This window comes from Geotrypetes seraphini, chromosome 13 (genome assembly GCF_902459505.1).
Source record: "Geotrypetes seraphini chromosome 13, aGeoSer1.1, whole genome shotgun sequence".
NCBI lineage: Eukaryota > Metazoa > Chordata > Amphibia > Gymnophiona > Dermophiidae > Geotrypetes > Geotrypetes seraphini.
Genome location: NC_047096.1, coordinates 33,600,169 through 33,622,646, shown reverse-complemented (window position 1 = coordinate 33,622,646; position 22,478 = coordinate 33,600,169). Strand labels below are relative to the sequence as shown.

Sequence of the window (22,478 nt, the reverse complement as noted above, 5' to 3'; positions counted from 1 at the left end):
CTGAAAAACAAAAACAGGATATTTGAGTCACGTATTAATAGTCCCCTTAACATGCAGTACCTGCCGAGAGTAGGGTTTCCAGACATCAGGGAAAACCTAAAGTTGCGTGCACTATTATAGAACTTGGGGGATCTGCGCCTAATTTAGGCTCAGAGATTTACACCAGAGTTCTGTTGGTGTAAATCATCATGCCTAAAATTGGGTGTGGATCCTGGTACTATGGCCCTGATTCTCTAAAGTCTGCCTAAAGTTAGACGCCTACATCAGCATGCCTTTCTGACGTAAACATAAGAACATAAGCATTGCCTCTGCCGAGTCAGACCATAGGTCCATTACGCCCAGCAGTCCGCTCCCGCGGCGGCCCCCCAGGTCAAGGACCTGTAGTGATCTATTACTCAAGGGCGTTTTGTATTGTATAGTAACCCTCTAAATATACCCCTGGATCCCCTTTCCCTTCAGGAACTCGTCCAATCCCTTTTTGAAACCCAAAATCGTACTCTGCTCAACCACCTCCTCTGGAAGCGCATTCCAGGTGTCCACCACCCTCTGGGTGAAGAAGAACCAAACGCCTAATGTAATTGTTTAATAGACTTAATCGGTGCCAATAATTGGCAATTAGCACCTCGTAATTGATGTTAATTGCACTTAATTAGATGCTTGGTGCCTAACTCGGTAGGAATCTTATCACTTTGAAGTAGGTGCCTAGTCCAAAGCGTCAATTGCAAAGTAGGCATGGTAGGGGTGGGTCGTGGGTGTCATTTGTATGCGTGTGCCTGTTTTGGACTTTGGCACATGCATTTAGGCCAAGAAAACCCTGGCATGAATAGGGTGCACCTAAAGTTAGGACGCTTAGGCGGCGCTAATAATGATTCTATAAAGCGTGCCTATCTTTTATAGAATTACGCTTAGCTCCACACTAGTAGGTGCCTAAATTTTAGGCACCATATATAGAATCGAGCCCTATGTCCTATTCCATACACAGGGCCCAACTAAGAGATCCATTTATAGAACAGCGTTCCATGCATATTTTTCGGCACTCAAATTTGAGCGCTGTTTACTGAATTTGGGCCTTAGTGTGTAGTTAGTGCAGAGTGCTACTTAAATGCTTCCGTGCCCATTCTCAGCCCATGCTTCGCCCCAAGAGGAAAAAAAAAGGTAATGTACCATTTAACACATGGAAACAGGCAAACTGTTGAAAAATCACTTAATGTAGTTGTCTGGCAGCTTGTTTCTGGGCCTCAATTGTACTTTAAATGGTTATTGCAGGTTAGTAAAAAGGCACCTTAGGCTTCTAATTTTAGCTGAAAATAGGGCACACATTTAGGAGCCCCGAAATGTAGGAGCTCAGCCTTTTTTGAAAATCAGGCACTTTCATTCTTAACTACAACAGGGTGATATGCTTTCAGCTAATTCAGTTTCTGTTTGTGGTGAGAGCCGAGTCTGTTTCTCAGTGATAACATTTTCTTTTCTGTTTTTGAATAAGTATTACCTATAAACAAAGCCTCCATTGTCCAGTAAATACAGGCTGCAGCCACTGAGCCTTTGCGACTCAGGTTTCCTAAGGAAAACAAGAGACCAAAGACAGCAGAACACATTTGCATAATGTATGGAAGGCAATTAATCCATTCTCCTGTTTTGTTCACTATTTTAGAGAATGTGAGTGATCAGACTGGATTCAAAAGGGGTTAGGTGGTTAGATCATGGGGCCAGAGAACAAGGATAGCTAGGGTTCAAAACTTGGAACCTTGATCTTCTCACTTCAGTCTTTAGTACCTCCTGTATAAACTTAGAGGCTGATTTTCAGTGGTAGGTTATCAAGTACGAGAGACTCCTACCAGCTTATCACCCACTGACTGGTTGATCACCTGGATTTTCAGCGGCACATAACTAGATAGTGCTGCTGAAAATACAGGGAGTTAGAGTAAAGGAAGAAATCAGGGTAAAGGAAGTCAGGGTCTCTTTCTTCTTCCCCATCCAGCATTTGATCCTGTCTCCCACTTTTATTCAGCTTCTGCCCCTCCTCTCTCTTTCCCTTCCATTCAGTATCTGGTTCCTCTCTTTCCCCCCTTCCACTCAGCATCTGCCCCATCACTCTCCCCATCTAGCATCTGCCTTCTCCCTCTCTTCCCTCCCTTCCATTCAGCGTCTGCCCCTTTCTATCTCTCTCCCTTCCATGTAGTGCCTGACCTCCCCCTTCCATCCAGCATCTGCCCCCTCTCTCTCCCCTTTCCATCCAGGGTCCGCCCCTGTTTCCTCCCCTTCAATCCAGTGCCTGACCCCTCTCTCTCCCCCTCCACTTTCCATCCAGCATCTGACCTCCTTTCTCCCCCTTCCATCTAGCACCTGACTCCCTCTCTCCTCCTTTTCATCCAGCACCTGACCTCCTCTCTCCCCCTTTCCATCCAGCATGTCTCTCCCTCTTTCTCTGGCAGAAGCAAAACAAAGATAAAGGCATCGCAGGACCACTCTATTCATCCTCGCAGTTGCCAGCCAAGCCCCCTTCTGACATCACTTTCAGTTCTGGGGCAGAGCTGGCAGTCGTGAAGATGAATAGCATGCCCCATGACGCCTTATCTGAAACAGTAGCAGCATTAGTGGAGTGTGAGGAGATTTTTGGAGATGCATGTCACCGGTAGCTCTCCCCGTTCTGACGCATTAACAGCATGATTAGCAACAAGGGTTTTCTTTATATTTTCAGTGTGGTAAAGTTAACAACTGTTTGGTCTTTGGAGACCATAATGTGCAGACTTGCTGCTTACATTCAATTTATTTTTGACTTAGCTATTTCCTTATACTCCTTTATGCTTCCAGGTTAATTGCAACTGTATCTAGAATCTGGTGCTATGAGCCTTCATTTGTAACTGCCTGAGAATTTTTTCTCCTATTTTATTACCTCGCCCCAAGTGTACTTATTCCAGTCATTACAACAACACTCCTCAGCTGAAGGTAAAGGTCTCATATCAAAGCTTCTTACAGATTCCAGAACCCTGGAATCTTGCACCCTTAATCCAGCCACTAAGTATCACAATTGCATGATGGTTAGGGAATCCTCTTGCCCCAAAGGAGATGTAAGTTAGTTCTAAAACTGCAGCAGCCTTAGCCCAGCTGATCCAGACTTGGGAATAAAAATAAAATCTTTCATAGTTCCAGTGAGCCACCAGGTCAAACTCCTCTTCAGTTTTAATGTCTTAAAAATTCAGTGCAATTCCCTTGTAATTAGAAATTAAAATAATATTTTAAATCTTTTATCTTAATTTTAATTTTAATTCACATATCCCTCCATAAAATCTGTTCGCTACAAAAAGTTCCTTGAGGAACCCTCTCATTTCACGCTGCCAAATTGAATTTATGCCTTGGAAAAATTATGTTAGAGGTCTCTTCCTATTTTGATTTTAGAAAATTGTTAAAGACACAACTTTTCGATAGGTTGGTATCTTAACGCATCCTGTTTTATTTTCTTAACAAGTTTTTTAAGATTTTAACTTGATGTATTTTATTTGTATCATATGTATTAACTCGGCCTGTTAGGTTGGTATCTTAAATGCATTCTTTTTTAACTGTTAATAAGTTTTCATTATTCTAATCTGATGTATTTTATCTGCATTGTATCTCAAAAGTATTGTTTTTTAATCTGTTAAGTTTCTCTTATCTTAATTTCTTGTATTTTATCTGCATTGCATGTATTAGTTCTGCTTGTTGTGAACCGCCTAGAACTTTTTCGGTATAGCGGTATATAAGAATAAAATTATTATTATTATTAATTGCAAATAAGAAAGAAAGCGAATTAATTTTGGGAGCAAACCTTTTAGTTCCTCTGTGGTTAATAGTTGCTAAGGCTTTAATCCCCTCATCGTGCTTCTGTTCCTGAGTCACATGGTAACAGGCTTATGTTTTTCTCCACTCAGGCCTTATTGTTAAACGGATCACTACCCGAGGATGAACAAATTTCCTTTGCACTGTGTGAGGAGGCAGCATGCCCTGAAGAACAGCTGGTACGTGGATCATGGTCTTTGCACAGGAACCAGCTCACTCATTTTCCTGCAAGAATCGTTTGTGAAATACATGATTGGACTGTGGGGATTTTTTAATTAATTTCATGGGGTTTTTTTTCTGCTAGGTTGTAATCAAGAGTCGTCTGGATCAGAGCATGGAGGAAAATCAGGATATAAAGGTATTAGATCATATAGCTAGTACTCGCTCCCCTCCCCCCCTTTTACTAAGCTGTAGTAGAGTTTTCTACCCTGGCTCGGAGTGCTAAATGCTCTGCCGCTGCTCTAACACTCATAGAATTCCTGTGAGCATCGGAGCATTTAGCGACCTGGGTCATGGTAGAAACTTCTGTCGTGGCTTAGTAAAAGAGGGCCTTAAAGCATTAGCTTGTTTTCTGGATCATTTCAGCTGTAATAGCACGGTCCATTGTCAGGTTTTCAGTGCTATCTCAGATCTCTTTTGACTTCAAAGTAGCCAGAAAAATCTGTGACTTCCTGTTTCTTGCTTTCTTTTATAATTTTTCCCCAGAGTTTGCTTTCTTTTGATCCCTATTTTATTTCTTAAGTTTTTTTGCACATTTTGTGATCCAGCAGTTTCTTCATGCTCTTTTTGGTTTCTAGTTTGATTGGCACTAGCTCTGGCATGTGCCCCCCCCCCCCCCATCAGCCTTCAGTTGCAGCTGCTCAGGGATTTCTCCCCAATTTTATATCTCCTACCAACTCATTTAGCCCAGTTACTGCTGATCATCTGGCTTTATCTGAAACCCTGAAATTATGAGTCCTAAATCTGGCCACTGGGGGCTTAACTTGTAGGCACCACTAGGCATGGTTGTCAGTCAACCGCTAGGTGCCCCTTATAGAATCGCGCCTACCAGCACCTATGGACTTAGACACCGGTAATATAGACCAGGTTTTCTTGAACTACTTTACCAAGCCTATTCTCTACTCCTAACCATGCCTACTTTTTGGAACTCTTAATTGGCAATCGTTTTTTTTGATTGGCTTAAAAACAGCATGATTAATTATCATACCAATTTAAAAATGTAGAATCCCGCGCGCAATTCAGCTAGGTGGCGTCTGCAGTCTAGACACCACTTAGAGAATCTGGCTCCGAGCGAGCATCAGAAAACGTGAGCTGGCTGCTAGATGGTAAAGCACAGCCCTTACCATCGAACTGGCCTGTTTTTTAGACATTCATTCTAATAAATGGTATGCTTCTCTTATTATATTGCATTATGAAAACAGCCATCCTGATTTTGCAAATCTCATGTTCCGAGGGGGTCAATGCAGAAAGCAACACTATAGAACTGTGCGAGGAAGGCTAAGCACATGACTTCTACTGTGAAGTTAAAACTAGGTGTGATTCACTGAGATGCTAATTTCAAATGTGCAGAATTAGTGCGCTAATTGGAGGAAGTTTGTCAGACATGTGTGCAGTAAGGGTGGCTCACGGTGCGCATTTATGAACAAAATGAAGGTGCCAGCACACATCTGCACCTGTTGTTTAGTACATAAATATCAGCCTTGCAAAAATTTCTGACACATAAAAGTTTTTGCGAGGCTAATATTGATGGCGCAGAAGAACAGGTGCAGATGTTTGCCAGGACTTTTGTTTTTGTTCGAACATGCATACGTGAGCTGCTACCTCTCTTCTGTCTTTTAAAGTTGCAGGCATTTGTTCTGGTCACTGAAAAAAAAGACAAAACTTTTATTTAACCCCCCCCCCCCAAAAAAAAAAACTTGCACTACATCCTCTTGGCCAACCCTTCTACATTGCCCTGAACCTGGTGAACAATCTTTTTGGTGTTGGGTGTATTTTAAAAGCTACTGTTTCCTTTTAATGCATTGCTTAAGAATATTTTATGGCCTTATTACCATTCATTTTAATCCAATATGATGTAATTCCCGCACTCAACCTCTTTCTGCATTGTGTGGCCAGTATCTTACATATACGCTCTTGGAACAAGATGCAGTAAAAGACACTCAAAATTTGGTACAGAACAGTTTTCTATAAAGCGTGCTTTGGGATGGATGCCCTTTATAGAATAGCACATAGCCCCACGATACACATTCAACTTTGGGTGTGAGACCAGGTGTAAATCCTTGCATGTAATTCAGGCACAGTTTCCCTGAATTCTGAGTGCATCTTTTGTGAATGCCCCTGACTTACCCATGCTCCTCCCTTGGCTAGATCCCCTTTTGAGTTGCACAGTAAAAGATTTGTGTGCAGACCTTTAAAGAATAGTGCTTAGGAAGATACTCAGGCAAATCCTAATTGGAGCCAATTAACTGCAATAAAGTTAGGCACCTAGGGCTATTTTCACTAACCTGCCCGAATTGGAACAATCCGTTTCCGATTCAGGCAGGTCCAATGAATTCACTAACCTAAATATGCAGATGAGGCGATTGGAGGAACACCCCCCACCTGCCTGCACGGATTGCGCATACGCAGACCTGTCCTAGCCAAAACTTTTTTTTTTTTAAACTTTAAACATTTGTGAGCCCGTGGGTATAACCCGCTTTGGGTTAAAACCACGGGCTTGCACAGGCAGTCGGGGCAGGCATGTTCGGGTCCCCCTTCCCTTTAGTGCGAGCCCGCGGGTTTAAAGCTGGCGCTGCACTGCGGCATGCAGCCCCGCTTTAAAACCACGGGCTTGCACTGCGGGGAAGGGCGACAGAGAGCAGGAGAGTCGGGGTGAGCAGGCAGGAGAGATCGAGACAGGCAGGCAGGGGGTTCGGGGCAGGCAGGCAGGCTCGTTCGGGGCTGCAGGAGATGGGGCTGACATGTTAGAAAGTAGAGCGGCAGAAGGCAGGGCAGTCGCAAAGGGATTCAGCGACTGGTCCTGAGCAGTCGCTTTTTGCGAGCCCTGTCAGATCGGAAAAAAGTTTAGTGAATCGCATCCCTGCCTACTTTGCATGCAGTTCCCCTCATTTGCATGCACGCACCGGAAGCGAATCGCTACACAGGCTACTGAATACTGCAAGAGGGAAATCTGGCCGCTAACGGCTCGCAAACCGATCGCTACACGATCGGTTTCCATAGTGAATCTAGCCCCTAGATTGCTGTGTCTAGCTGATCTAGACACCTAACTTAATTATTTAAAAAGATTAATTAGCACTGATGAGCAATTAGCACCTCGTAATGGGCTTAAATTGCAGTTAATTGGATGGTAGGCACCTAACTTGGTAAGTGCCACCACTTTCAGGTAGGTGCCTAGTCCAAGGTGCCTAGCAGAAAGTAGACGTGGTTAGAGGTCGAATCAAGGGCATGTTTGGTATGTAGGTGCCTATTTTAGATTTAGCCACTGATAAGCACCTAAATTTCATTTAAAGAGCACCCTGGCATAAATAGGGTGCACCTAAGCTCATTTTAGGCATGATTCTGTAAACAGCTCCTAACTTATGATTGACATGCTCCTCTGTGCCTTTGTTTTAGGTGCCATTTATAGAATCAGGTCCTTAGAGCTAATTAATGATTCTTTACAAAATTAAAATGAACTTGCAACTTGGGCGCTGTATAGAGAATTGGGGGGTTAACAACCGCACACTTCTGCTCACAGTAGCTTTCTGCATCAGTCCCTGAGTCCTGTATCCTGTCTTCTTGTTCCATATCTTTATTTTTCATTCTGCACTGCTGACAAATGTTGTTTTCATTGGTAGTTTAGAGACTGAATTGGCCGATGTAAAAGTTTCTCTGATGCATGCATAATTTCTAAGTCTTAGCCTTAATTCTTTGAAGTGGTAGCTTTCTGTAAAATGCATAATAGCCCTTTTGAAATGCTCTGTTGATATTTAAGTCAGTATTTGTAACTCAGTGTAATGTTGTATCTAAACTAAATATTTTGGATTTACAGAAAGAGTTACTGAAATACAAGCAGGAAGCTAGAAACCTACAGGGGATAAAGGTAAAGAAGTGCGTTTTCTTAGAAAAGCTAATACAGTGTTCCCCCGGTCGTTCGCAGTTCGCGGTCCCGGTCATTCATGGTATTTTCTGACTGCGAACCGCCGACAAGGAGAAGGCAACGGGAGAGGCAGGAGAGAGCAGCCCGAGCGCCGCAAGTAAAAGAAATCACTCGCGGTACACTCCGACCACCTCTTCCTGCACTAAGTCAGGCCTTATCCAATCAGGAGCTGCTTTGACACGCAGCTCCTGATTGGATGAGGCCTGATTTAGTGCAGGAAGAGGCGGTCGGAGCGTACCGCAAGTGATTTCCTGCACTCGCGGCCCTCCGGCTACTCTCCTGCTGTCCTCTTCAGGCTCCCCCATGAAAAACCGTATTCGCTGTTTTTCGAGATTCGTGGGGGTTCCGGAATATCAGGGGAATACTGTAGATCAGTGTTCTTCAACCTTTTTACACCTATGGACCGGCGGAAATAAAATAGTTATTTCGTGGACCGGCAAACTACTAAGACTGAAATTTTTTTTTAAAAACCATCGCTGCCCCGTCCCCGCGAGCTCGGTCCCACAAACCATCTGATCCCATCCGCACAAGCCTCAAATAGTTATAATTTTATATTGAACATATTTTATTAAAGTATAAAAAGAAACAATATTCTATACAATTGTCATTTTATAAATACAAATAATACAGGGCAAAGATCAACAAAACCCCTGTCTCCCCTCCCCTTCACATATATCCCCTCTACTATCAAGAAAACTGAATAAGCCAAATTATTACAGAATGCTATACAAATATCAAGTAACAGAATACCACAGTCACACATGACAGGAATGGTGTTAGGGGAGTGGAACTAGGGCAACTGCTCTCTGGTCAGAGAGAGCCCTAAGCCAGCTGGAAGCTAAAGAAGCACTGCCTGGGCTTTGCACTCCCCAATTATGTCTAGCAAGATACATATTTCAAATCTGATATATTTGAATCACAAGATAGAAATAAAATTATTTTTTTCTACCTTTTGTCGTCTCTGGTTTCTGCTTTCATTGCCTTTTCACTCTCTTCCAGCCAGTGTCTGCCCTAAGAACATAAGAATTGCCACTGCTGGGTCAGACCAGAGGTCCATCATGACCAGCAGTCCGCTCACGCGGCAGCCCTCTGGTCTAAGACCAGCACCCTAACGGAGACTAGCCCTACCAGCGCACGTTCTTGTTCAGCAGGAACTTGTCTAACTTTGTCTTGAATCCTTGGAGGGTGTTTTCCCCTATAACAGCCTCTGGAAGAGCGTTCCAGCTTTCTACCACAGAACTTCCTTACGTTTGTACGGAATCTATCCCCTTTCAACTTTAGAGAGTGCCCTCTCGTTCTTCCTGCCTTGCAGAGGGTGAACAACCTGTCCTTAGCTACTAAGTCTATTCCCTTCAGTACCTTGAATGTTTCTATCATGTCCCCTCTCAATCTCCTCTGCTCAAGGGAGAAGAGGCCCAGTTTCTCTAATCTTTCGCTGTACGGCAACTCCTCCAGCCCCTTAACCATTTTAGTCGCTCTTCTCTGGACCTTTTCGAGTAGTACCGTGTCCTTCTTCATGTACGGTGACCAGTGCTGGACGCAGTAGTCCAGGTGAGGGCGTACCATGGCCCGGTACAGCAGCATCATAACCTTCTCTGTTTCTTCAGTCCAGCATCTGCCCCTTCCATTCACTGTCTGTCTTTCCCTGCCATCTCTCCTCCTGCCCCCTCCCCCCCCAATTTGGTCTGGTATCCATCATCTTCCTTCTGTTCCCCTCATGGTCTGGCATCTCTATCATTCTCTCCCCCCTGTGGTTTTTAGCATATCTCTCTTCTCATTTCCTCCACTCAGATCTGTTATCATTCTCTGCTCTCTCTTCCCTTTTCTTCTCTGGTCTTTCTTCTCTATTTTCTGCCTCCATCTAAATTAAATTATTTCTTACTATTTAGTCCCGTTTCCCTCTTTTCACTGTGTCTACGCACAGCTTGTCACCCCTTTCCATCACCCCTCCATTATCTTACTATTTTCTTCCCCCTTTATTTATCTCCTCCTTCCATCCAGTATGTGTTCTTTCCCCACTTCCATTCAGCATCTGCTCTCCCCTCTCAACTGACATCCATCTGCCTTCTGCTCTCTCTCCCTTCTTCTCACTTCCATCATCTGTCCCCTTCTCTCTCTCTCATCTCCTCCATTCCATCATCTGCCCCTTCTCTCTCTCTCCCCCCCAACTTCCATCATCTGCCCCCCTTCCCCTCACCTTTGTGGGTCACTTTCTTTCCCCTGAGGGTGGCTCATGTCAGAGGGGAAGCTTTGGCCGAGCAGAACCGCTTGCAAGGAACAGTGGAACTTACTTGATTGATGTCGATGGTGGGGCCCGTTGCCGTTTGAAGGAAAAAAAAAAAAGGTGGAAAAAAGGGACCTGCAAAGGCGAGAGGAAGGGAAACCTCCAGGACAGCTGCTCTTTGCCCTCCTTCAGCGGCCCAAGAGTCCGGACCAACAGCGGCAGCTCTGTGTACTTCTAACTTCGGCACAGAGCTGCCCCTAATCAATAGTTTAGCGCGGTTTCATGAGGCAGCCTCGGGGCCTTTGATAGCCGCCCGCTTCGATGATGCGATGTGGGCCGGCCTAGCAAAGGCCCCGAGGCTGCCTTATGAAACCGCGCTAAACTATTGATTAGGGGCAGCTCTGTGCCGAAGTTAAAAGCATACAGAGCTGCCGCTGCTGGTCTGGAGGTGCGGAGACAAGGCAGGAGGCAAACGCGGTGGAAGGCAGGAGTCCCGGCACAGCGACTGCAACAGGAAGTTGCAAGTCAGCTGACGCCGGCCTTTCGTTGCGGCAGGGACCGAATCCTTCGCGGACCGGCAAGATTTTGTTTGCGGACCGGCACCGGTCCGCGGACCGGCGGTTGAAGAACTGTGCTGTAGATGCATGAAGCAATCTCCTTGGGGAGGCTGTGGACTGTTGCAAAGGTAGCTGAATTCAACTATAGGACAAAACAGAGAGGGTCCTCCTAGAGCAGGGGTGTTAGGGTCCCTCCTTGAGGGCCACAATCCAGTCAGGTTTTCAGGATTTCCCCAATGAATATGCATGAGATCTATTTGCATGTACTGCTTTCATTGTATGCTAATAGATCTCATGCATATTCATTGGGGAAATCCTGAAAACCTGACTGGATTGCTGCCCTCGAGGAGGGGCTTTGACACCCCTGTTCTAGAGCTTGAAGTGAGGCTAATGGTTGAGATCATTGGCATTTGCAGCAAGCAGGCAACATAAGCAGACTGGGTTATCTTTATCTGTTCTCAGTTTCTCTCTAGTTCTATGAAATAACAACAAGGATAACTAGGAATTCCAATTTATTTGCCTATCCAAAAATTACTAGCTGCAGATACAAGACTTTTTGGGACAGGACTCTTGCATTTCAAGCAAGTAAGCAGCAGTCCTGGTGGAGTAATTGTATTGGTGAAGTTATGTTGTCTTATGATACATTTCGAAAAGTAATCAAGTCAAAGTTGTTTGACAAATTTATTACCTAAATGAGGACATTACTGTTAACTAAAATTTTATACTGAATTTTTTAGGAAAATTGCTGTATTTCAATTAATTGTATTTCGCTGATTGTCCAGCTTTCTTCTATGTAAACCGCCTAGAAATTGTTTGATTATGGCGGTACAGAAAAATAAAGTTATGTTATGTTATGTTATGTTATAAAACCAAATTGTAGGTGAAATCTTTTTATTGGACTAATACAGAGAGTAATTTTATGACAGACTGCCAGGAATGTGCAAATTTTATTGTATTATACCCCAGGGACACCTTTGACTGGGGTAAATAAAGTTATGGATATATAGTACATGAGGATAAGATGTCAATAATTCAGCCACGGGTGTAACATTCAAGATACTCTTTATTGATTTTAGCACTTCAAAGACTCTTACTCATGACCTTCAGCGTTGCTTTAGACACCAGTTACTGCTTTGTTCGCTCCTTACATTGACATGTGTTGAATGCTCTATTCATGTGATAGAGTAATAAGCCTTTGAGACTCTCGACAAAGGCATAGATGCCAAAACACTGTCAGTGTTGAGTCTTTGCAGTGCTACAATCAATAAAGAGTATCTTGAATGTTACACCCGTGGCTGAATTATTGACATCTTATCCTCATGTACTATATATCCATAACTTTATTTACCCCAGTCAAAGGTGTCCCTGGGGTATAATACAATAAAATTTGCACATTCCTGGCAGTCTGTCATAAAATTACTCTCTGTATTAGTCCAGTAAAAAGATTTCACCTACAATTTGGTTTTATAACATAACATAACTTTATTTTTCTGTACCGCCATAATCAAACAATTTCTTATCTTCATGACTCCTCTCTTGTGCTGTGCTGTGCTCTTCTCGTCATTGAGGGTGCCTTGGTTTTTTTTCTTCAGTATCTATATAGTGTATGATCGAGGCAGATAGCGTGCCAGATTTTAAGAATAAATGGGATACCCATGTGGGATCCCTACGAGGGTCAAGATAAGGAAATTGGGTCATTAGGGCATAGACAGGGGGTGGGTAAGCAGAGTGGGCAGACTTGATGGGTTGTAGCCCTTTTCTGCCGTCATCTTCTATGTTCTATGTTACTTATAAGTTTAAGTGCAGTTGGGCAGTGTGATCATGTTACCGGGCTGAGCAGTATTACCCATCACATATCCACCCCCAGGCACCTTCCGATCTCTTCCAGGTCTCTGTTAAAACACAATATACAGGGCTACACACACATACACCATACATTCCAATTACTAAAAGAACTCACAGACACCAAACCCTACCTAGCCAAAATGACAGCCCTCCTCCTTCAGCCACCCTTTTAGCTGAATACTTTAAAAACAAAATTACAACTGCCAAGACAAACTTTGCAGGAACCCCAACCCACCTAGAAGAGATCACAATGCCCCCCACAGAAAAAGAATCAGCTACAGCAGATAGAACCTGGTCCCACTTCTCCACAATACAATGGTCCGACCTTAACAAACTCTATAAAAAATACAGCCACGCAGCTTGCGACCTCAACCAATGCCCTCCATACCTATTAAAAACCTCCAGCCTAAAATTCCGCACTCTCCTCATGCAATGGATACAAACCATGCTCTCAGATGGCCTTTTCCCACAAGACCTCTCCAAAAGCATTGTCACCCCAATCTTAAAAGACCCAAAAGGAGCAACAGATCAGCCATCCAACTACAGACCTATAGCCTCAATTCCACTATATGTCAAGCTAATGGAAGGCCTCGTAGCTAAACTCCTCACCAACTACCTAGAAAACCACAATTTGCTCCACCCTACACAGTCTGGATTCAGAACCAACTTCAGCACTGAGACACTACTGGGCTCCCTTCTGGACACAGCTAGACAGTACCTCAGCACAGGCAAAAAAATGCTGATTATTCAACTAGATCTCACTGCAGCATTTGACCTGGTAGACCACGACATCCTGCTACAAATACTAGATACACAATAGGAATCACTGGCAAAGTACACACATGGTTTCAAGGATTCCTACAATCCAGGACCTACAGAATAATGACAAACAAAGAAAAATCAGAACCATGGGCCAACCTCTGTGGCGTACCCCAAGGATCTAAAGAAGCTAAGGAGTATTGACTAGAATGACGTGTTAAATATATAGTTGAAAAATATCTCTCCACAAGTTTATTTCAATAAAATACACATAAGAGATTAAAAATAAAAATGTGATGAAGATGCAGTTATGGAGATTTTTTTCAATGTACCTCAAGGATCGCCATTATTCTCAACATTCTTCAATCTCTACATTGCATCCCTCAGCACCTGCGTAGACAAAATAGGCTTAACCTTCTATAGCTATGCAGACGACATCACCATTCTCCTTCCTTTTGATCATCCAACACCCACCATGACAGACACACTACACAAAACTCTAGAAACAGTGGCAACATGGATGAAAGACAACAAACTAAAGCTGAACCCAGACAAAACATAATTCATACTTCTTGAAAAAAATAAAACCCCAACCATAACAAACCTAGTAATAAACTCAATCACATACCCCATTCAACCCACTCTAAAACTTCTGGGAATGACGATAGACAGATGCTGCACCATGCAACCACAAATCAACAAAACAATACAGAAATAATTCGCAGTCATGAGAAATCAAAGGCAAGTTTGAAAATTCTTCGAAAGAAAACAATTCCAGCTTATGGTCCAGTCCCTAGTCCTAGGTCTCCTTCACTACTGCAACATCCTATGTCTCCCCTGCTCCACAACAATGATAAAACAACTACAAACAGTACAAAACACAGCCCTGAGACTAATCTATTCACTAAGAAAACATGACCACATCACCGAGGCATACCTCGACTCACACTGGCTCCCAATTCAAGCAAGAATACTATTTAAATTCAACTGACTATTATTTAAATCCATAAATGGTGACAGCCCAGCCTAATTGAACAACCGCCTAATCCAGACTACCACAACCAGACGCAGGAGAACCCAGACACCGTTCACATACCCTCCAATCAAAGACATCAAACAGAAAAAACTATACGATGGCCTTCTAGCCACACAGGCAGCAAAACTAGACCACCAACTTTCCAATCTACTAATCGCGACCCCAGACTACAAAACTTTCAGAAAAGAAATGAAAACCCTGCTATTCAAGAAATCCATGAAGACTAACTAACACTGTATGAAACATTTCAATCCTCTGAAGCAACCCACTCTACTCTGTAACACCTCTGGACATGTCTAGAAATCCTCTTCTGTAATCCGCCTTGAACTGCAAGGTAATGGCGGAATAAAAATCACTAATGTAATGTAAAATCCCCCGACCAGGTCTTCCCAGCTCCTCCTGGTAATTCTCTGGGTCCTCCCTGGACTCTGTCTCTCCAGGTTTTCACTGAGTCCTCTCTGATTCTCCATTGGCCCATCAGGTCTTCGGCAGCTTCACGTGCCATTTACCGGTCCCTTCTCCAGTTGCCACCGTCCCAGCTGGACCCTCTACCGGACGCTCCTCAGAATTGTGTCCAATACTCCCAGGGTCTATCAGGCTACCTTCTAGGGATCCACTGACCACTACCGGTGCCATTACTGGTCTCTTAACCGGTCGGTCCTTCCACCAGTCAGTTGTGAGTCCTTCCCCCTCAGCCTTGGACTCTTCTAGCTTCTCCATTGCAAAGTCATCTTATCCTGCATGCATGCACACACTGAGGGCTGTCCCAGCCCCTCAGTTGTCTTATCACAGATGTACACACTGAGGACTCTCCTTGTGAGGCCACCTCCAATCTCTCACTCCCTGGCCTCTTGGGTCCTCACTGCCTGAATCCTTTTTCACCGGTCCCACTGCCGGTCATCAGGCCTGAGCCATTTCCACTTCTCCAACTACTCTTCTAGCTCTTTCCTACCAGTGTATAGGACCCCAGAGACCCTCTCATCACCAAGCTTCGCTACAGGACCAGATCTCTCTCCTATATCTCTCTATCAGTGTATAGGTCCCTGTGGACCCTCCCAACACCAGGCTTCCACTTCTCTGCTGCACCAGTCCCCCCTGTCAAGACTGATCAGCCTGGCCTCTCTACTCTGCTGCACCGAGCCCCCCAATCAGCGCCAACATTGGCTCTTCCTCTGATGTCACTTCCTGGACCCGCATCTAGGAAGTGACGTCAGATGGAGAGCCGACAGCAAGTTGGTGATTCTGCTTGCACCGTGAAGGTTAAAGAGTTATGGGCTTATGGGAAGGGGCACATGTGCCACGCATACATGGCAGGAATTGGTGGGGAAGGAGCGGGTAGGGGCAGAGAAGGGGGCAGGGGAGAGGTGTAAGGTCATCTCTCACCCTTGTTATGCCACTGAGTGCAACTATACACTTGCTATGCCATTTAAGCTGTGATATTAGAAGGGAAACTGACTTTTTTTACAATACATATCAGCCACTTCCACTTTCTCTTATATGGCCAACTCAAAAACCTCCTCCTAAATATCCAAGTGTTATTTCTGTTTTCTCTTCCCAGGATGCACTACAGCAAAGGATGACTCAGCAGGAGAACGCTATCCTCCAGCTAAAACAAGAGCTGCTGAGAGCAAACATGGACAAAGATGAACTGCATAGCCAAAATGTGAGTTCTAAATGGAAACAGCATGGCTCCCTGAGCAGGAGAGGACCTTCCCAAGACTTATGTTTGAGTGACTATCCTTACCTTTTTAGTGAGCTGTTTTCAAAGAGATTCCTCATAGGTAAAAAGGTATTTACACCCTCTGTGCGGAAAAGAAATGGTGCAGGGAGTAACATCAATGTGAGGCTCATGGCAATATGTTGAGTACTTAAATATCTGTGTGAAGCTCCACCAGTTATGATAGAGATTGGAGGAGAAATTTGTGCAATTTTGTTATTCCTTCATTGAAGACAGAAGTGAATCAGGTATAGTCGATAGTTTGGAGATGCACAACCATAATCATACTTTCCAGTGCAATAGGAATGGTATGCTGAACCATAGGGTTGTCCATGCCTGATCACGAGCATTCTGCAGAAAATGTCAATCACAGCTTTTCAGCTCCTCCCTCTGCGGCCCCTTCTGTTTTTCCTTTTGCAGGCAAGCATGAACGTGTTATGCTGATCTGCTCCCTTTATTTCTTTATTATTTTACTTTTTTTTTTGGGTTGTTTACTGTTTTTATGCAGCTCAAGGAACTGCTCTGCCTGCTTGGAGAGGAGCAGACTGGTAGCCAATTTAAGCAGCAGAGGACTAGCCCTCTCAAAACAGTTTGAGCGAAAAATTAGCTTCACTGCTGTGTTTTGGAGCATTTGTAGTCGCTTCAGTTCCTTCACTGTAACGCCGTAGTAGAGGGAGTTGCAGCAATCTAGGTAGAGCAGTACGACAGCTTGCACCACCTTTCTAAAGCTGTCTTGGATCAGAACCAATCTGACTGTTCCTAGTTGTCTTAGTCTGAAAAAGAATTTCCTTACCAAGGATGTAGTCTGGTCTTTGAATAACAGCAAGGAATCTAGAGTAACTCCTAGTACCTTCGAGGAGTTCTGTATTGTGAGCCTTTCACCTATGGTTAGCACCAGTTCCTTGCAAACCAGAGCATCCTGATCTTTTGTTTGTTGTTCTTAAGGAAGTTTGTCTGAGCCCACACACTCAGGCCGTCATATAAGAGCAAAGAAACCAATTAAAACCCACTCCCCCAATCAAAGACAGTAGCCCACACTATTAATCCATTAAAATTCGTAAAGCTGCCACTTGGTCTTCGGTTCATACGTTCACCTCCCACTACTGTCTGGATACTTTGTCCAGAAGTGACGGCCGGTTTGGCCAGTCGGTGTTACGTAACCTGTTTTCCTAAATTGCCATCCTCCCACCTGCCCTTTTTTGGTTGGCTTGGAGGTCACCCACATGTGAGAATATCATGCCTGCTTGTCCTGGGATAAAGCACAGTTACTTACCGTAACAGGTGTTATCCAGGGACAGCAGGCATATATTCTCACAACCCGCCCTCCTCCCCGGGGATGGCTTCTTTGCTGGTTATGGAACTGAGGACTACGAGGTGAGGATGCGCCCTCTAGTGGGCAAGAAGGCATGCACATGCGTGGTGCAGTGTAGCAAACTTGAAACTTCAATCAAGTTTGCTTGAAAAGCTGTCCGCGCTGGGGCTCCGTAGATGACGTCACCCACATCCACATGTGAGAATATATGCCTGCTGTCCCTGGATAACACCTGTTACGGTAAGTAACTGTGCTGTACCTTCGAGGAGTTCTGTATTGTGAGCCTTTCACCTATGGTTAGCACCAGTTCCTTGCAAACCAGAGCATCCTGATCTTTTGTTTGTTGTTCTTAAGGAAGTTTGTCTGAGCCCACACACTCAGGCTGTCATATAAGAGCAAAGAAACCAATTAAAACCCACTCCCCCAATCAAAGACAGTAGCCCACACTATTAATCCATTAAAATTCATAGAACTTTCCTGCATTCAATAGCTCCTGTCCTGCATCGTTAAAGCCTTTGACATATTTACTAAGTACACCACTGTAATGGCTGATATAGGCCTGAGAAAATTAATAAATAGATAATAATAATCAGTTTATATACCGCAAGGCCGTAAAAGTTCTATGCGGTTTACAATAGTTATAAATAAATAAATAAACAAATGAAAGAAGTTGAATAGAACTAAAAAAGTTAAAAGCCAATAATTAGAGACACTAAAATGATCAAAATAGTGCATAATAAAATTTTTACGAATTAGCTGCTTCGAAAACAGATATGTTTCCTAAATTCCCCATAAGTGTCAGTAAGCAAAAGCAATTGTTCTAAATCCTTACCCCATAACGCTGCTTGATATGAAAAAAGTTTACAACCTCTTAACAGGCGGAAAAACAAAATTCAGATGTGAGTTTCTCTTATGTCTGTTGGTTGCAAAAGGGAAAAGCTCAATTATATAAGTGGTGGCTGGCAAGGATGATGGTAGCCTTTTCTCCTTTTCCTCAACTCCTCCATCAAATAGGCAAAATGGATAATTAGTATGAATCTAGACTTTCCACTCATGTGGTACTGTAAGTTATGAATTATATACAGGCCCAGATCTCGGTATAGGAAACATAGACAACTGCTTTTGGTGCCAAATGTTCCCAGTGTCACTATCACTGCTGTGCCTCAACTTGGGCCTGCTCTGCTTCTCATGAAGGGTGGCTTGGGCCCGTCCATAGAGTAGCAATGCCAAAAAGAAACTAGTCCAAAGATTTTTCAAACTATTGTTTAAATTTATATCATGCTTTATGAAGCAGCTTATAATACTTTTAAAAGACACAAGGGGAATCTCAGAATGCCACTTGTCTGCTTGTTGGTTCCTGCAGTACAATGCAATGCAAATGCATTACAATGCAAGGCAAATCATAGGTTGCATACGCAGGAGTTTCATCAGCCGTAAACCTGAAGTCATTATGCCACTATATAGATCCATGGTGAGACCGCACCTGGAGTACTGTGTGCAATTCTGGAGGCCGCATTACCGCAAGGATGTGCTGAGACTGGAGTCGGTCCAGAGGATGGCCACCAGGATGGTCTCGGGACTCAGGGAGCTCCCGTACGAGAAGCGGTTGGGGAATTTGCAGCTCTACTCACTCGAGGAGCGTCGAGGGAGGGGAGATATGATCGAGACATTCAAATATCTCACGGGCCGCATCAAGGTGGAAGAAGACATCTTCTTCTTCAAGGGTCCCGCGGCAACAAGGGGGCATTCGTGGAAAATCAGGGGTGGGAAACTGCACAGTGACACTAGGAAGTTCTTCTTCACTGAAAGGGTGGTTGATCGCTGGAATAGTCTTCCACTTCGGGTTATTGAGGCCACCAGTGTGGCGGATTTTAAGGCCAGATGGGATAGACATGTGGGATCTATCCGCAAAGATAGATAGCGAGGATCACTGGAGTGGGCAGACTTGATGGGCCGTGGCCCTTATCTGCCGTCTATTTCTAAGTTTCTATGTTTCTATTTCTAATGTGGCAGCACTCGTCACTGGCTCACCCAAATGTGCCCTCTATTCTAATCTTTTTTTTTTCTTTTTTATATTCTTCACACTGTTTCTAATTCTAATTTTTCATACTGTTTCTGTGCTCTAATAAATAAATAAATATGTTAATATCTTTAAAGTCATTTCCAAAATCTCAATTCATTGAATTTTTATCTCCTCCATATGTTTTCTTAGTCGTTTCATTCATTTCAGTAATTTACCATTCTTTCTGATTCATTTTCAAGTATTATACTGAACATTTCTTATCCCCTAGATAACTTAGCTTTGTTAGTGCAATGTCGCTGTTACACTAGGCCCCACCAACGCGTTTCGTATCTTCCTCAGGACGGGGGAAGTGCCTTAACAACTACATTTCATTCATTCGCTTTCTCACGCAGCTTACAATATGTCATCCAAATAGTGTATAGTTTCTTTTTATATATCCAATAAAAAGAAACTAGAACACAAGGTCTGTGAGTCTCATGCGCTGACGGACCCTGTAGCATAGTGCTTAATTTATTCTGCATGAGCTTCCTGTCAGTATAGAAACATCTGCAAAGGGTAGAACGTCATATCTTGCAGGCCCATGATGAACCCTCATTTTGGTTTTATTACTTCAGGGCTGGGCTCTCTAGCATAAACAGATGTAAGGGGAAAGGTATAGATATAGTTTGCAGGGGAAGGAATTTTCTGGTGCTTAATTGGCTCCCTACTTCCCACAGCTAATATGTCCCCTCAAACAAGCAGGAAGACTACACTGATGGGTAAAGGGAAGGGTCTCAGTTTGTGCAAGAACAGTTGAAGGATGGGGGGAGCGCCATTTTCCATTTGCATGTGGGAGCTAAAATTGGCTGTGATTATCTGCATATTGTAGTAACTTTACTTATGAGACTGTACTTTTCTGTTGTGCAGGTAGATCTGCAAAGGAAGATAGAGGAGAGAAACCATCTTTTGGGTGAATATAAAGTAAGCGTGCACCACTATTGTCACATGAAGAATTATAAACCCATTAGTCTGTTTCTCCTATTATCATACTCTTGATATTACATGCCTTCTTGGGACACACCCAGCCAGTCTAGTTTACAATATTCACTATGAATATGCACGAGATAAAGTTGCATTCACTCATGCATATTTCTTGTGGATATCCTAAATAACTGACTGGCTGGCTGTGTTATGAGACCTGGGTTGAGAAACGTGCTCTTGAGCACAGCAAATGAATCTCATGTGTGCAACATGCCATCTACATATTTTAAAAACAAAGGCACATAGGTATATGTGTGTTTAGCAGTTGGGTCAGGTTCTCCTGCTAGTGTATCAGCTCCTGCTCACATGTTGCTCTTTCTTGCACTCTCAGTAAACCTTCCTTTTCTGTTTGCAGAAGGAATTAGGCCAAAAAGATCGGCTGTTGCAACAACATCAGATGAAACTGGAGGAGGTGCTTCGAAAAGCCTCTGAGGGCAGCCAGCAAAAGGTACTGGTCCTGCCTGCATCCTGGACTGAGACTGGCTGCACTTGGTCACACTAGCCAGACAGGGTTGTCTTGCCCTTACAAGACAGTGGTGCTCACTAGTCCTGCTTGGGCTACCTGAGGCTCAGAGTGGAGCAGAGTCTGGGCTCATACACCGAGGAGAATACATCTTAAAAGCAAAGCTTTGGATAGATCACAATCGGTTTTAATTGTCTAGAGTTTCACGGTAGTCTCCTAACTTAGTGGTCCTTTTACTAAGCTATAAGAAAAAGTGGCCTAGTTCGCCCTTATGCGGGTTTTTCCAGCCCACTAAGGCCATTTATACTGAGGCTGTAAAATGATTTTTTCTTTTTTTTTTTTTTTATTTGTTAATGGACATGTGCTAATATTGCCATTAGTGTGCAGCCATTAAAAAAACTTACCATGTGAGCATTTACACCTTCCATTTTTAGGCAGTAAGGGCTCATATGGTATTCCTACACTAACCAGTTAGTGCGTGCTGACGTAGATGTGCAGTTTAGCACAAAATTGCCCATTCTCCGTCCTCAAAAAAATTAATATTTTAGCGTGTGCACATTTGGCAGTTACTGCAGAACTCATCCCATGGTATGCCATTTTAAGCTGTGTTATGCACACATTAGCGCCTAACACAGCTTAGTAAAAGGGCTTTTTAATAAGAAGAGATCACACTGTCTTTGGGGGAATTCCTTAATAATAAACAACACTGTTTTCATTTACTGTTGCCTCTGTATAGTTCAGGACGGTTTATAGTCAAACGAAAAAAAGAATGGTCAGATTTACCATTCTGGAACATATATTTATTTCAATATTTATATTTTGCTCTATAGTTCATATCTAGGTGGAGTACAATGTCACATACACATTAATAAAAACACAAGACAAAAGCTAAAATCATACAAATCAAACATAAATCATATACAAACAGTACAAGAATAAAATTATAATATTGCAGCAAAATAATAATCAATCTAACCATACAGTCCACCAAGAACAACCATTTTCCTTTATCTTGCCATCAAATCTGCAATGAACAATTAAGAAGTTATAATTTATATTAATAAAAAAGGAAAGAAAAAGAAGGGCCAGATAATCACACAGAATCACAAAACATATAATAAATATATGAAAATATCTGCAGAATAGCCATGTCTTCAACAGACTCCTAAATCTAAGATAGTTCTGTTCATCTCTGACTTAAAAAAGTAAAAAGTTCCATGAGTCAGGGAGAGCAGTATTAAAACAGTTCCTGACAACATGAAACAAGGCAAGTATAAGAAGCAGCTGGAAACTCCAACTTATATAAATGGGCCAAAGCGAAAAACTAGAAAAGGACAATAAAAGATCCTGTATCACTCAAGAACATAAGAGTTGCCGCTGCTGGGTCAGATCCATGGTCCATCGTGCCCAGCAGTCCGCTCCCGCGGCGGCCCCTAGATCAAGGACCTGAGCCCTAACTAAGACTAGCCTTACCTGCGTACTTTCTGGTCTAGCAGGAACTTGTCTAACTTTGTCTTGAATCCCTGGAGGGTGTTTTCCCCTACGACAGCCTCCGGAAGAGCGTTCCAGTT

The 22,478-nt window shown here is 43.4% G+C and overlaps 1 protein-coding gene across 9 annotated transcripts in view; it reads left to right on the top strand.

The window, feature by feature from the left end:
• DIXDC1 (DIX domain containing 1) overlaps positions 1–22,478 on the top strand; it is a 178,698-nt gene that overhangs the window by 127,464 nt on the left and 28,756 nt on the right. For all 9 annotated transcript variants that reach the window (XM_033917358.1, XM_033917356.1, XM_033917357.1 and 6 more), the window contains 6 exons: positions 3,906–3,992; positions 4,118–4,171; positions 7,844–7,894; positions 15,931–16,035; positions 20,331–20,384; positions 20,800–20,892. In XM_033917358.1, coding sequence (XP_033773249.1) covers positions 3,906–3,992; positions 4,118–4,171; positions 7,844–7,894; positions 15,931–16,035; positions 20,331–20,384; positions 20,800–20,892 — 444 coding nt within the window. The remainder of the gene's footprint in view (positions 1–3,905; positions 3,993–4,117; positions 4,172–7,843; positions 7,895–15,930; positions 16,036–20,330; positions 20,385–20,799; positions 20,893–22,478) is intronic.